General features: G+C 45.5%; 1 protein-coding gene across 4 annotated transcripts in view; it reads left to right on the top strand.

Moving 5' to 3' along the window:
- Positions 1-12613, top strand: part of LOC140193735 (polyunsaturated fatty acid 5-lipoxygenase-like) — a 74347-nt gene that overhangs the window by 21559 nt on the left and 40175 nt on the right. For all 4 annotated transcript variants that reach the window (XM_072250912.1, XM_072250909.1, XM_072250910.1 and 1 more), the window contains exons 5-6: positions 4995-5101; positions 9581-9750. In XM_072250912.1, coding sequence (XP_072107013.1) covers positions 4995-5101; positions 9581-9750 — 277 coding nt within the window. The remainder of the gene's footprint in view (positions 1-4994; positions 5102-9580; positions 9751-12613) is intronic.

Here is a 12613-nt window from a genome sequence, read left to right as displayed (position 1 = left end):
CTGTGTCCTCTTGTGGCAACCATTTCAGCCCTGGGAAAAAGCCTCTGACTATCCACACAATCAATGCCTCTTATCATCTTACACACCTCTATCAGGTCACCTCTCATCCTTCATCGCTTCAAGGAGAAAAGGCCAAGTTCACTCCACCTATTCTCATAAGGCATGCTCCCCAATCCAGGCATCATCCTTGTAAATCTCCTCTGCACTCTTTCTATGGCTTCCACATCCTTTCTGTAGTGAGGCGACCAGAACTGAGCACAGTACTCCAAGTGGGGTCTGACCAGGGTCCTATATAGCTGCAACATTACCTCTTGGCTCCTAAATTCAATTCCACAATTGATGAAACCCAATACACCGTATGCCTTCTTAACCACAGAGTCAACCTGCGCAGCTGCTTTGAGTGTCCTATGGACTCGGACCCAAGATCCCTGTGATCCTCCACACTGCCAAGAGTCTTACCATTAATACTATATTCTGCCATGATATTTGACCTACCAAAATGAACCACTTCACACTTATCTGGGTTGAACTCCATCTGCCACTTCTCGGCCCAGTTTTGCATCCTATCAATGTCCCGCTGTAACCTCTGACAGCCCTCCACACTATCCACAACACCTCCAATCTTTGTGTCATCAGCAAACTTACTAACCCATCCCTCCACTTCCTCATCTGGGTCATTTATAAAAATCACAAAGAGTAAGGGTCCCAGAACAGATCCCTGAGGCACCCCACTGGTGACCAGCTTCCATGCAGAATATGACCCATCTAAAGCCATTCTCAGCCTTCTGTGGGCTAGCCAGTTCTGGATCCACAAAGCAATATCCCCTTGGATCCCATGCCTCTTTTCTTTCTCAATAAGCCTTGACTGGGGTACCTTATCAAATGCCTTGCTGAAATCCATATACACTACATCTACTGCTCTTCCTTCATCAATGTGTTTAGTCACAAACTCAAAAATTTCAATCAGGCTCTTAAGGCATCAGCTGCCCTTGACAAAGCCTTGCTGACTACTCCTAATCACATTATACCTCTCCAAATGTTCATCAATCCTACCTCTCAGGATCTTCTCCAGCAACTTATCAACCATTGAGGTAAGAGTCACTGGTCTATAATTTCCTGGGCTATCTCTGCTACCTTTCTGGAATAAAGGAACAACATCTGCAACCCCCCCCCCCCCCCCAGTCTTCCCAATGGGAACCTCTCCCGTCCCCATTGATGATGCAAAGATCATCGCCAGAGGCTCAGCAATCTCTTCCCTGGCCTCCTACAGTAGCCTGGGGTACATCTCATACGGTCCTGGCAACTTATCCAGCTTGATGCTTTCCAAAAGCTCCAGCACATCCTCTTTTTTAATATCTACATGCTCAAGCTTTTCAGTCTGCTGAAAGTCATCACTACAATCACCAAGATCCTTTTCCATACTGAATACTGAAGTAAAGTATTCATTAAGTACCTCTGTTATTTCCTCCGGTTCCATACACACTTTCCCACTGTCACACTTGATAGGTCCTATTCTTTCACGTCTTATCCTCTTGCTCTTCACATACTTGTAGAACGCCTTGGGGTTTTCCTTAACCCTGCCCGCCAAGGCCTTCTCATGGTCCCTTCTGGCTCTCCTAATATCCTTCTTAAGCTCCTTCCTATTAGCCTTATAATCTTCTAGATCTCTAACATTACCGAGCTCTCTGAACCTTTTGTAAGCTTTTCTTTTCTTCTTGACTAGATTTATTACAGCCTTTGTACACCGTGGTTCCTGTACCCTACCATAACTTCCCTGTCTCATCGGAACGTACGTATGCAGAACTCCACATAAATATCCCCTGAACATTTGCCACATTTCTTCTGTACTTTTCCCTGAGAATATCTGTTTCCAATTTAAGCCTCCAATTTCCTGCCTGATAGCTTCATAATTCCCCTTACTCCAATTAAATGCTTTTCTAACTTATCTGTTCCTATCTCTCCAACGTTATTGTAAAGGAGACAAAATTATGATCACTATCTCCAAAATGCTCTCCCACTGAGAGATCTGACACCTGACCAGGTTCATTTCCCAGTACCAGATCAAGTACAGTCTCTCCTCTTGTAGGCTTATCTACATATTGTGTCAAGAAACCTTCCTGAACACACCTGACAAACTTCACCCCATCTAAACCCCTCGCTCTAGGGAGATGCCAATCAATATTTGTGAAATTAAAATCTTCCATCACGACAACTCTGTTATTATTACGCCTTTCCAGGATCTGCTTCCCTTTCTGCTCCTCGATACCCTTGTTACTATTGGGTGGCGTATAAAAAACACCCAGTAGAGTTATTGTACATTTCAATATTCTTATGACGAATAAAGCTGAGGTCCTCTCTCAGCTGAAAGGATTGATTCTGGGATCTGGGATTTTGGGGAAGAGAGGGCAAGACCTGGCTGTGACCAGTGAGGAAGCTGGAGAGGGAGAACAGAGATCCTGGGATGAGTGATACACCTGCTGCCTGCACCTTCTCCCGCAACACCAGTCACGGCCCCAAGCGGTCCTTCCAGGTGAGACAACACTACACCTGCGAGTCTATCGGGGTCATCAAATGTATCCATTTCTCCCCATGTGTGGCCTCCTCTACATCGGTGAGACCCATCACACGTTGGGAGCTACCTCTACCTGTTGCAAAAACCAGCATCATCCAGTGCCCACCCATTTCAATTCAACTTCCCATTCCCATTCTAGCATGTCTGTCCATGGCCTCCTCTACTGCCATGGCTAGGCCAACCTCAGGTTGGAGGAGCAACACCTCATATTCTGCTTGGGTGGTATGAACATTGATTTCTCTAAATTCTGGTCATACTCCCCCTCTGCTCATTGTAACTTCCTCCATTCCCCATCCTGGTTTCCCTCTCACCCCATTTCTTCAGCTCACCTGTCCATCACCTTTCTCTTAAAGCATGCCCTCTAGAGTTTGACATTTCTACCCTGGGAAAAAGATTCTGACTGTCTATGCTCTCTATGCTTCTCATAATCTTGTAAGCATCCATCAGGTCTCCCCTCAACCTCTGCTCCTACAGAGAAAACCGACACAAGTTTGTCCAACCACTCCTTATAGCACATATCCTCTAATCCAGGCGACATCTTGGAAAATAACTTCTACACCTTCTATAAAGCCTCCATATCCTTCATGTAAGAGGGCATCTCCTTCCCTTCCTGCGATTGTTCACTGTTCTCTCCTACCAAATTTCTTCTTCAGCAATTTACTTCCTCCACCTATCACCTGTTAGCATCTTACAACATCCACTGCCCACCCACCCACCTTCTCCCTCACCTGGTCTCACTTATCACCTGCCAACTTGTATTCCTTCTCCTTCCCACCTCCCCCACCTTCTTATTCTGGCTTCTACCCCCTTTCCTCTCCAGTCCTGGTGAAGGTTCTCAGCCTGAAATGCTAACTATTCATTCCCCTCCATGGATAGTGCCTGACCTGCTGAGTTTCTCCTTTGTGTGTGTTGCACAGTGATCCCAGGATTAGCCAAGAGGGAGGTTATTGTCCCTGGGAGTACGAATAGTTGGGGAAAACTGGCCTATTGTGGGATTTCCGTAATTTCCACCGGATCACAAATCAGGGAACATTTTTGACATTAACAATGTTCAGAAGGATTTGATGTACAGAGGACTCCTAGGTTGCATGTATGTATAGTTTCCTGCATAGAGAGGCAATGAAGGTGAACGGCATGCTTTCCTACATTAGTTGGAGCATTGAATGGAAGAACAAGGAAGCCATTTTACGGCTGTATAAAACTTTGGTTATGCTACCCTTGGGGTATTGTGTGCAGTTCTGGTTGCCCCGTTAGAAGGAGGATGTGGAGGCTTTGGTGAGGGTGCAGAAGAAGTTTTCCAGGATGCCACCTGGGTTATAGGATATGAGCCATAAGGGGAGATTGGACAAACTTGGGTTTCCTCTGGAACATCGGAAGCTGATGGAAATTAATAAAATGATGAGATGGGGTAGACAGTCAGAAGTTTTACCCAATGTCAAAATGTTAAATACTAGAGGTGACAGGAGGAAAGGGTAAAGATACATGGGGCAAGATTCAAGGTGAGAGTGGGGAGATCGAAAAGAGATCTAAGAGGGCACTTCTTTACACGTAGGACAGTGAGTGCCTGGAATGAGCTGCCGGAGGAAGTGGTCAAGCAGGGTACCATTGCAGTGTTTAAGTGGCATTTGAATGTGTACATGGAGGGGAGGGGCTTGGTAGATTACGGTACAAACTCAGGCAAGTGGGACTAGCAGGGAAAATACTGGGGTCAGCATGGAGTGTTAGGCTGAATGGCCCTGTTTCCGGGCTGTGTTACTCTGTGACACAAAAGCAAGATATTCTTTTATACAGAGTTGTGGGTGCCTGGAATGGAGTACCTGGGGCAGATAGTGACGTTCAAAAGTGTATTAGACACATGAATGTGCAGGGAATGGAGGAATCTGGATCAGGTGCAGGCAGAAGAGATTTAATTTAATTTGGAATTGTGTTGGAGGACACCCGGTTAGAACAGGCACGAGGAGGAATTTCTTCAGTCAGAGGGTGGAGAATCTGTGGAATTCCTTGCTACAGATGGCTGTAGAGGCCAAGTCATTGGGTTTATTTAAAGACATGAGAAAATGTGCAGGAGCTGGAGATCCAGAGCAACACACAAAAGGTGCAGGAGGAGCTCAGCAGATCAGAAAGCATTTATGGAAAAGAGTAAACAGTCAGCGTTTCAGGCCAAGACCTTCTTCAGGACTATTTAAAGCAGAGTTTAATAGGGTCTTGGTTCGCAAGGGTGTCAAAGGTTAAAGGGAGAAGGTAGGAGAATGGGGTTGAGAGGGAAAATAAATCTGCCATGATCAAATGACAGAGTAGACTCGATAGGCTGAATGGTCTCACTCTGCTCATATATCTGATGGACATTATGAGGCGAAGAGCCTATTCCTACTCTGTACTGTTCCATGTACTATATTCTACACTCTTCGATATCTCTTCTCAGTTTAGGGGAACTGTTTCTGAAGAAGCTTGTGAATATGTTCGAAAGCCCATGGGACAGTCTGGAAAGCTTTCAGAGGATATTCTGGAGAGTCAAGAGTGCCATAGGAGGTAAGAATTTAGTAAATTGTGCACCAATTAGCACAACATCCAGGGTCTGGGAATCCTACAGGTTTATGCCAAGGTCAGGAAGTTGGGACTTCTGCCCACAGTGGTAAGGTTGCCAGGTGAATTGTCCATACAATTCCATCCCAGCTCTTGTACATTTAGCTGGAGTGCTGTCACAGGAAAGCAGCATTCACGATCAAACACCCCACCATCCGGACCATGCTCTCTCCTCACTACTACCATCAGACAGGAAGCACAGAAGCCCTAGGTCCCACACCACCAGATTCAAGAATAGTTATTACCCTTCAACCATCAGACTCCTGAACAGCATGAACCCACCTGAACTCTGAACTGAATCCACAACCTGTCGATTCACTTTCTAAAACTCTGAAACTCATGATCTCAGTATTTTTTTTAATTTTCATATTTTTTACACATTGATTGTCAACCTTTGTATGTAATTTTTCAAAAATTCTATTGTATTTCTTTATTTTCTGTAAATGCCACAAGAAAGTAAATCTCTATGTGGTATATGGTAATATGTACTTTGACAAGAAATTTACTTTGACTTAGGGTTCCTAGAAACACTTTATTAGAACTCCAAATCCACTATTCTTTCCCCTCATATTTTTTATGATATAGAAGGATTTGGCCATTTGATCTATTCAGTCAGTTCTCACTGCGATCACTTCAACCACCTCCACCAAAAATCCCTGTTCGCTATCCCCTCACACCCACCCGTGCCCCGTACAATTTACAGCCACCAATTGATCCACCAACTCGCCACAACTTTTGAACCTGAGATAAAACTGGAGACCCCACGCGAAGGGGGTCTCACACAGACAGACACACGGACAGCAATGGAGGGCAGAATCGAACCCTGGTTCTTGGAACTGTGAGCCCGTAGCTCTACCCACTGTGCTGCAGTTCCACCCCAGATTCTCAGCTCTGCACTACCCTTTTGTTCTGTCTCAGCCTTCTGTCGACTGGTTACCCACCACACCCCCACCACCCCCACCCAACTCCCTATCCTCTTCTTCCTTCTGCCTTACAAACTCTCCCTGATAATATCAGGGCTGTAGGGAAAGGACCCTGACTTTTCCTTCAACCTCTGGATTTTTCCTGTTTCCCTCAGAATCTCTCCCCTTATCTGACAGCTGATCATAGAGCCATCTATCTGTAGGCCTCTAACCTCACTGGATATTAGAAACATAGAACAGCACAGTCTGGGCTCTTCACTGCATGTTTCATGCCTTAGTCTGACCACCAGGGGGCGTTGGAGTCCTCCAGGCTCTGACGACCCTTCTCCCCAATTAGTAGTTGATTATTATCATCTGTGTCTTGTTTTAGTTATCAGTGCACCCGTGCCTTGTTTTGTTTGTCTATTTAAGTTCCCTCTGTTTTGTTCATTTTTGCTCTGCCTTCAGTTTACCTACCCTGGTGAGGAGTGCTTCTCGAGTCATAGCCTGTGCTCCCTACTGACAAATCAACAAGTGAGGATTCCATCCTCATCTCTAGTCTCCTCTGGACTTGGGTCCACTGGTCTAAGTCTTTCATGGTTGACCACTGGTTAAGATGTGAAACTTCACTATTAGAGCGCTGGTGCAAACTCAGCTTGACACCCACCCCCGTTACTTCACGATGTTGCACTGACCTTTGACAATGCTCCTCAATTATTCTAACCCTTCCCTCATACACAGCCCATAAAGTGTGGTCACATGGTCTCTTGGAAGAGTTGTTTGGAGGAAACTGGTATTGACAACCTCAAAACCGTGCATCAGGAACACACTGAGACACTGTGGGCATGCCTGAGGAGTACATCACTTCAACATCTGCCCAACACCTCTGCCCCATGTGTGGGAACGGTTCCCACATTGCCCTCATCCTGACCCTTTACACTGAGAGCAGCCGAGAAGGAAATAAGGGAGTGTTGGGCCTGAATGGGTGGAGACGATGTTCTATATTGCAGCAAATCATCCTGTGATGTCACTGGAGTGGTTTGGTGCGGTCTTTTATTGATTCTATTATGGCTATCACTCTATTAAGGATTTCTTGAAACTACCAGCAAGTAAATGAATCTCAGGCTTGCATATGGTGACATACAAGTACATTGATAATAAATTTACTTTGAACTTTGAATGATTTGGTACAGACAGGGTGAATGCACAAAGCTATCCCCCAGTGTTGGCAAATCAAGAACTGGAGGCATAAGTTGAAGGTGAGAGGTGGACAGATTAATAGTGACCAGAGAAACAACTTTGTTTCCCAGAGGTTGAGCCATATATGGAATGAGTTGCCAGAGAAAGAGGTAGAGGCAAGTACATTAACAACAGTTAAAAATAAATGTGTGTGTATGAGAAATGGAATTGTAATTGGTTTATTATTGTCAAATGTACTAATCTATAATTAGAAGCTTGCTTGGCATACTGTCCATACAGACCATTACACGGTGCATTGAGGTAGAACAAGGTAAAACAATAACAGTGCAGAATAAAGTGTAACAGCTACAGAGAGAGTGCAGTGCAGGTAGACAATGAGGGTACAGACTGGGAGCTCGAAAGTCCAACTTATTGTCAGCTTGAGGGGGATATGAACCAAATGTGGGCAAATGGATCTTAGATGGGAATTGTGGTCAACATGGACCTGATGGGCCAAATGGCCTGTTTCCCTGCTGTATGGCTATGAGTGTGTGATGTCACAGGAAGTGAGGTTTCAGTATGAATGGGGGGGCAGTGAGAGAAGCCCCCATTTTGGTCCCACCATTTAATAACATCACCCCTGATCACATTGTAAAGTCAACTCTTACACCCAGTAGCCTTCACCCATTTGCTTTATCAAATATCTCCCTTCAACCTTTTCAAACATTCCTATTGCCCCCACCCTTTCAGGAAGAAACTTTGAACCCTCTGTCAGAAAGAGTTCAGTTTCTTTGTTTCTTCCTCTCTGGCTCTCTCTGCCTTCCCATGTCTCTCTGTCTCTCTCTCTGTCTCTGGAGAGGAGGTGGAAGATGCCAGAATAGAAAAGGTGGGGAGGGGGAGGGGAAGAAGGATTATCTAGAAAATGAGACATGAAGTCAGGTGGGTGGGAAAGGTAAAGGGGTGAAGAAGAAGGAATCTGATAAGAGAGGAGAATGGACCCTTGGAGAAAGGGAAGGAGAAAGGCACCAGGGGAGGTGTTAGGCAGGTGAGGAGAAGTGGCAAGAGGCCAGAGTGAGGAATAGAAGAATAATGTTTTATTCTTCATCTTGTTGTGAGTTTTCCCTTGAACTACCTCAATACACTGAGGCAGTGAAATGATCTGTGTGGATGGAATACAAATCAGACATTTCACTATACCTCAGTACATGTGGCAGTTAGAGACCAATTTGCCAACTTAGTGATATCAAATCTTGCAATCTTTCACTGTTCAGGTAACATGTTCTCTTTAAATTTTGCCCCTGTCAAATTTGAACATTATACCTCATTGTTAGATCTTTGGCCACTCACGTAAGCTACCTATATTTTGTTGTAGCCTCAGACATCCTCTTCCTGGCTTCCACAAAGGCAAGGTGGTGGGTTCTGGTACAACAGTCTGTGGGTGGAACTCAGTGATTCAGGTAGCAGCTGTGGCGGGAAATGGACTCTCAACATTTTGGACCAAGACCCCATTTTGGACAGCATGTGTCTCAACTTGAAACATTGACTGTCCATTCCCTCCCCCCACCCAACAGACTGTCCAATCTCCCCACCACGCTCCTTGGCATCATCAGTACATTCAATAACACTGCCTTTGGAGATTTTGTACATAAATTGCGAAGGATGCTACACAAAGAGGCTAACGGGAACTTTTTCATGGACCTCGAAGGAAATAAGAAAGTTTGAAGATCAAAATACATATATGTCACCGTATACAGTACTAACCTGAGACTCAACTTTTTGTAGACGTTTACAGTATAAGAAATAAATACCATAGAATCAGTGAAAAACTACACACAAGTAGCTTGCAGATGTTTCGTCACCAGTCAATGTGACTTACTCCGTGGGCAGTTGTTGGTGTTTCTCTCTGGGAGTCCTTGCTCGCTTGCCTCCTCTCCCGTTCACTTGCCTCAGTCCTGATTGACTACTCCTTCAGTTAACCTTTGAATTCTATTGGCTCACATTTCTTTGGCTCTTAGGGTTCGTAGATGGTGTCTATTTCAAACATCTGCAAGCTAATTGCCAAGCTCAGTGAACACCGCAACGTCAAACACCTCAAACCGAACTACCAATATTCACCACCATCCTAAAGTGCACACAGAAGCAAACAAACGGCAACAAACAGCTCACCAATGAGCAAGGAAGGGCAAAGGGTGCTTCGCCATCTCTATGTTCTTTTAAGGTCACAGAAAAACTTAGTAGAAGGCATTTTTCTACAGGAGATCATTACTCATGTGATGAATTTCTTCTTATCTCTCCTTCCTTCTCTATCCTTCCCCCCCCCCCACCCATTTCCGTTATCTACCAGTCTACGTGGCGAAACACTGGAAGGAAGACTGGTTCTTTGGGTACCAGTTCAAAAATGGTTGCAATCCCTGCTTGATAGAGAGGTGCACGGAGATCCCAAAGAAATTCCCTGTGACAGACACCATGGTCAACCAGTTCCTCGGATGCTCTACACTGGCACAGGAAATGAAGGTGCGTGCATGTGGCTGGTACTTACTGCATTAGGGTCAAAGGACTACCAGGGTGGCACAATAGAGCAGTGGGTAGAGCTGCTACCTCACAATGTCAGAGATCTGGGTTCAATCCTGACCTCTGGGGTGTGTGTGTGTGTGTGTGTGTGTGTGTGTGTGTGTGTGTGTGCGTGTGTGTGTGTGTGTGTGTTTGTGTGTGGCGGAGGGGCAGGGTAGTGTTTGCATCATCTCCCTGTAAACGTGGTGTTTCTTTAGATTCCTCTCCCATCCCAACGATGTGCTGGCTCACAGGTTAATTGGCCAGCTTAGATATGGAGATCCCATTCCCAAGGTCAAACACAGAGTGAAGCTCTCTCTACAATGTCCCAGCACACTATCTCAGGGTCAGACACAGAGTGAAGCTCCCTCTACACTGTCCCATCACACACTCCCAGGGTCAGACGCAGAGTGAAACTCCCTCTGCACTGTCCCATCACACACTCCCAGGGTGAGACACAGAGTGAAGCTCCCTCTACACCGGCCCATCACACATTTCCTGGGCAGTGGCAGTTGTGACAATCCTTCCCTTGTACATCAGGGCCCTGGGTAGAGAGGACTGCAGAGAGTGGTGTCCTGCATACATTTTAAAGTCTGCACACTGATTTCCCAGCTGTGTTCTCAACCACAGGCTGGAAGAGACCTTGTACCAAAGAAAGCTAATCTGACCCGTATATGTCTAGAATTTGGGAGGGTACTGGAATTCACATGCAGTCTTGGGGAGAATGTGCAAACTTCTTACAGGCAGCAATGGAATCAAACCTGTTCACTGGCACTGTTATAGTGTTACACTAACCAACACACTACTGTGCTGCCCAACAAAAACCTTTTAAATGCAAAGTGGGAGGTTGACCATAAGACCATTCAGCTCATCGACTCTGCTCTGCCATTCAATCAGGGGCTGATCCAGTTCTTCCAGTCATCTCCACTCCTCTGCCTTCACCCCATACCCTTCGATGCCCTGGCTAATCAAGAACCTATCTATCTTTGCCTTAAATACACCCAATGACTTGGCCTCCTCAGCCGCTCGTGGCAACAAATTCCACAAATTTACCATCCTCTGACTAAAGTAATTTCCCTGCATCTCAGTTCTAAATAGACGTCCTTCAATCCTGAAGTCATGCCTTCTTGTCCTGGACTCCCCTACCATGGGAAATAACTTTGTCATACCTAATCTGTTCAGGCTCTTTAACATTTGGAATGTTTCAATGAGATCCCCCTTCATTCTCCTGAACTCCGGGGAATACAGCCCAAGGGCTGCCAGACGTTCCTGGAATCATTTGCGTGAATCTTTTCTGAACCCTCTCCAAAGTCAGTATAACCTTTCTAAAATAAGGAGCCCATAACTGCACACAATACTCCAAGTGTGGTCTCACGGGTGCCTTATAGAGCCTCAACATCACATCCCTTTTTGACATGAACAAAAAGACAGAAAAATAGTCCAACGTGGAGTCATAGAAAAGTACAGCACAGACACAAGTCCTTCAGCCCATCTAGTCCATGCCGAACCATTTAAACTACCTACTCACCTACTCCCATGGACTGCACCAGGACAATAGCTCTCCATACCCCTCCATGCATGTACCAATCCAAACTTACCTTAAAGTCCTAACCTATTCAATCTTTTGGCCAGCTGATGGCACAGTGATATCAGCGCCAGACTCTGGAGCGAAAGTTCCTGAGTTCGAACCCAATCGGGTCGCTCCCGGGCACACTTTCCACCCGTGCCGGGTTGAGTGTCAAGCTCACAACTCGGCCTCGTAAAAAAAAGACTGCGCTGTGAGAAGGACGTGGGAGAACACTCACAGAATCTTTCCTCCAAGACAACCACTTTAAAAAGTGGTCGCCAAGGCTCTGGCAGAATATGGCACAGAAAAAAAAATTCTATCTTTCCTTGCAACTCAGGTCCTCCAGACCTGGCAACTTAAAAGAGATGCTCAAGAGTAGACAAAACTGATGAGCATACTATGACAACCACTTCCATTCAAGCTTACATTAATTATGACTCCGCATTTCAAATGTAAATGCACAATTTCCAGAATAATAAGACCTTATACATTTCTGAATGACTGATAGGTGCAGATATTCTGCAGATGCTGGACATACAGAGTAACACACAAAATGCTGGAGGAACTCAGCAGGTCAGGCAGCATCCATCAAGGGGAAAAACCGGAATTCAGGTCAAGGCCCTTCATCAGGCCTGAATGGAGGGGTAAAAGGGGAAGGTGTTCAAAATTTCAAAGTAAATTCATGATCAAATTACGTAAACATCACCATATACCACCCCAAGATAATTTTCCTGTGGGCATGCACAGTAGGTACAAAAAACACAATAGAATCAGTGGAAAAACTTAGCACAAAGATGGACAAACACCCAATGTGAAAAGAAGACAAACTGTAAAAACAGAACTAATTAATTAATTAATTAATTAATAGATAAATAAAGTTGAGAATGTAAGTTGTAGTCTCCTTGAAAGTGAGTCCATAGGTTGTGAAATCAGTTCAGTGTTGAGGTGAGTAAAGTTATCCACGCTGGTCCAGGAACCTGATGGTTGAGGAGCTACAGGGAGGTAGTCATCCCTAGGCTACAGGAGTCAGAACACTGGGTCACTGTCAAGAGAGGGAAGGGAAATGCCCGGATAGTGGAGAGCACCCCTGTGGCTGTCCCCCTCAGCAACAAATATCTTGTTCTGGATGCCGTTGAGGGGGATGACCTGACAGGGGACGCCCACGGTGACCGGGTCTCTGGCACTGAGCCTGGTACTGTTGTGCAGGAGAGAAGGAGGGAGAAGAGAAATGCGGTAGTCGTGGGGGATTCCATAGTCAGG

Source organism: Mobula birostris, unplaced genomic scaffold (genome assembly GCF_030028105.1).
Source record: "Mobula birostris isolate sMobBir1 unplaced genomic scaffold, sMobBir1.hap1 scaffold_783, whole genome shotgun sequence".
Classification (NCBI taxonomy): Eukaryota; Metazoa; Chordata; class Chondrichthyes; order Myliobatiformes; family Myliobatidae; genus Mobula; species Mobula birostris.
The sequence above is the reverse complement of the archived record's forward strand: the minus strand, read 5'-3'. Positions and strand labels throughout refer to the sequence as shown.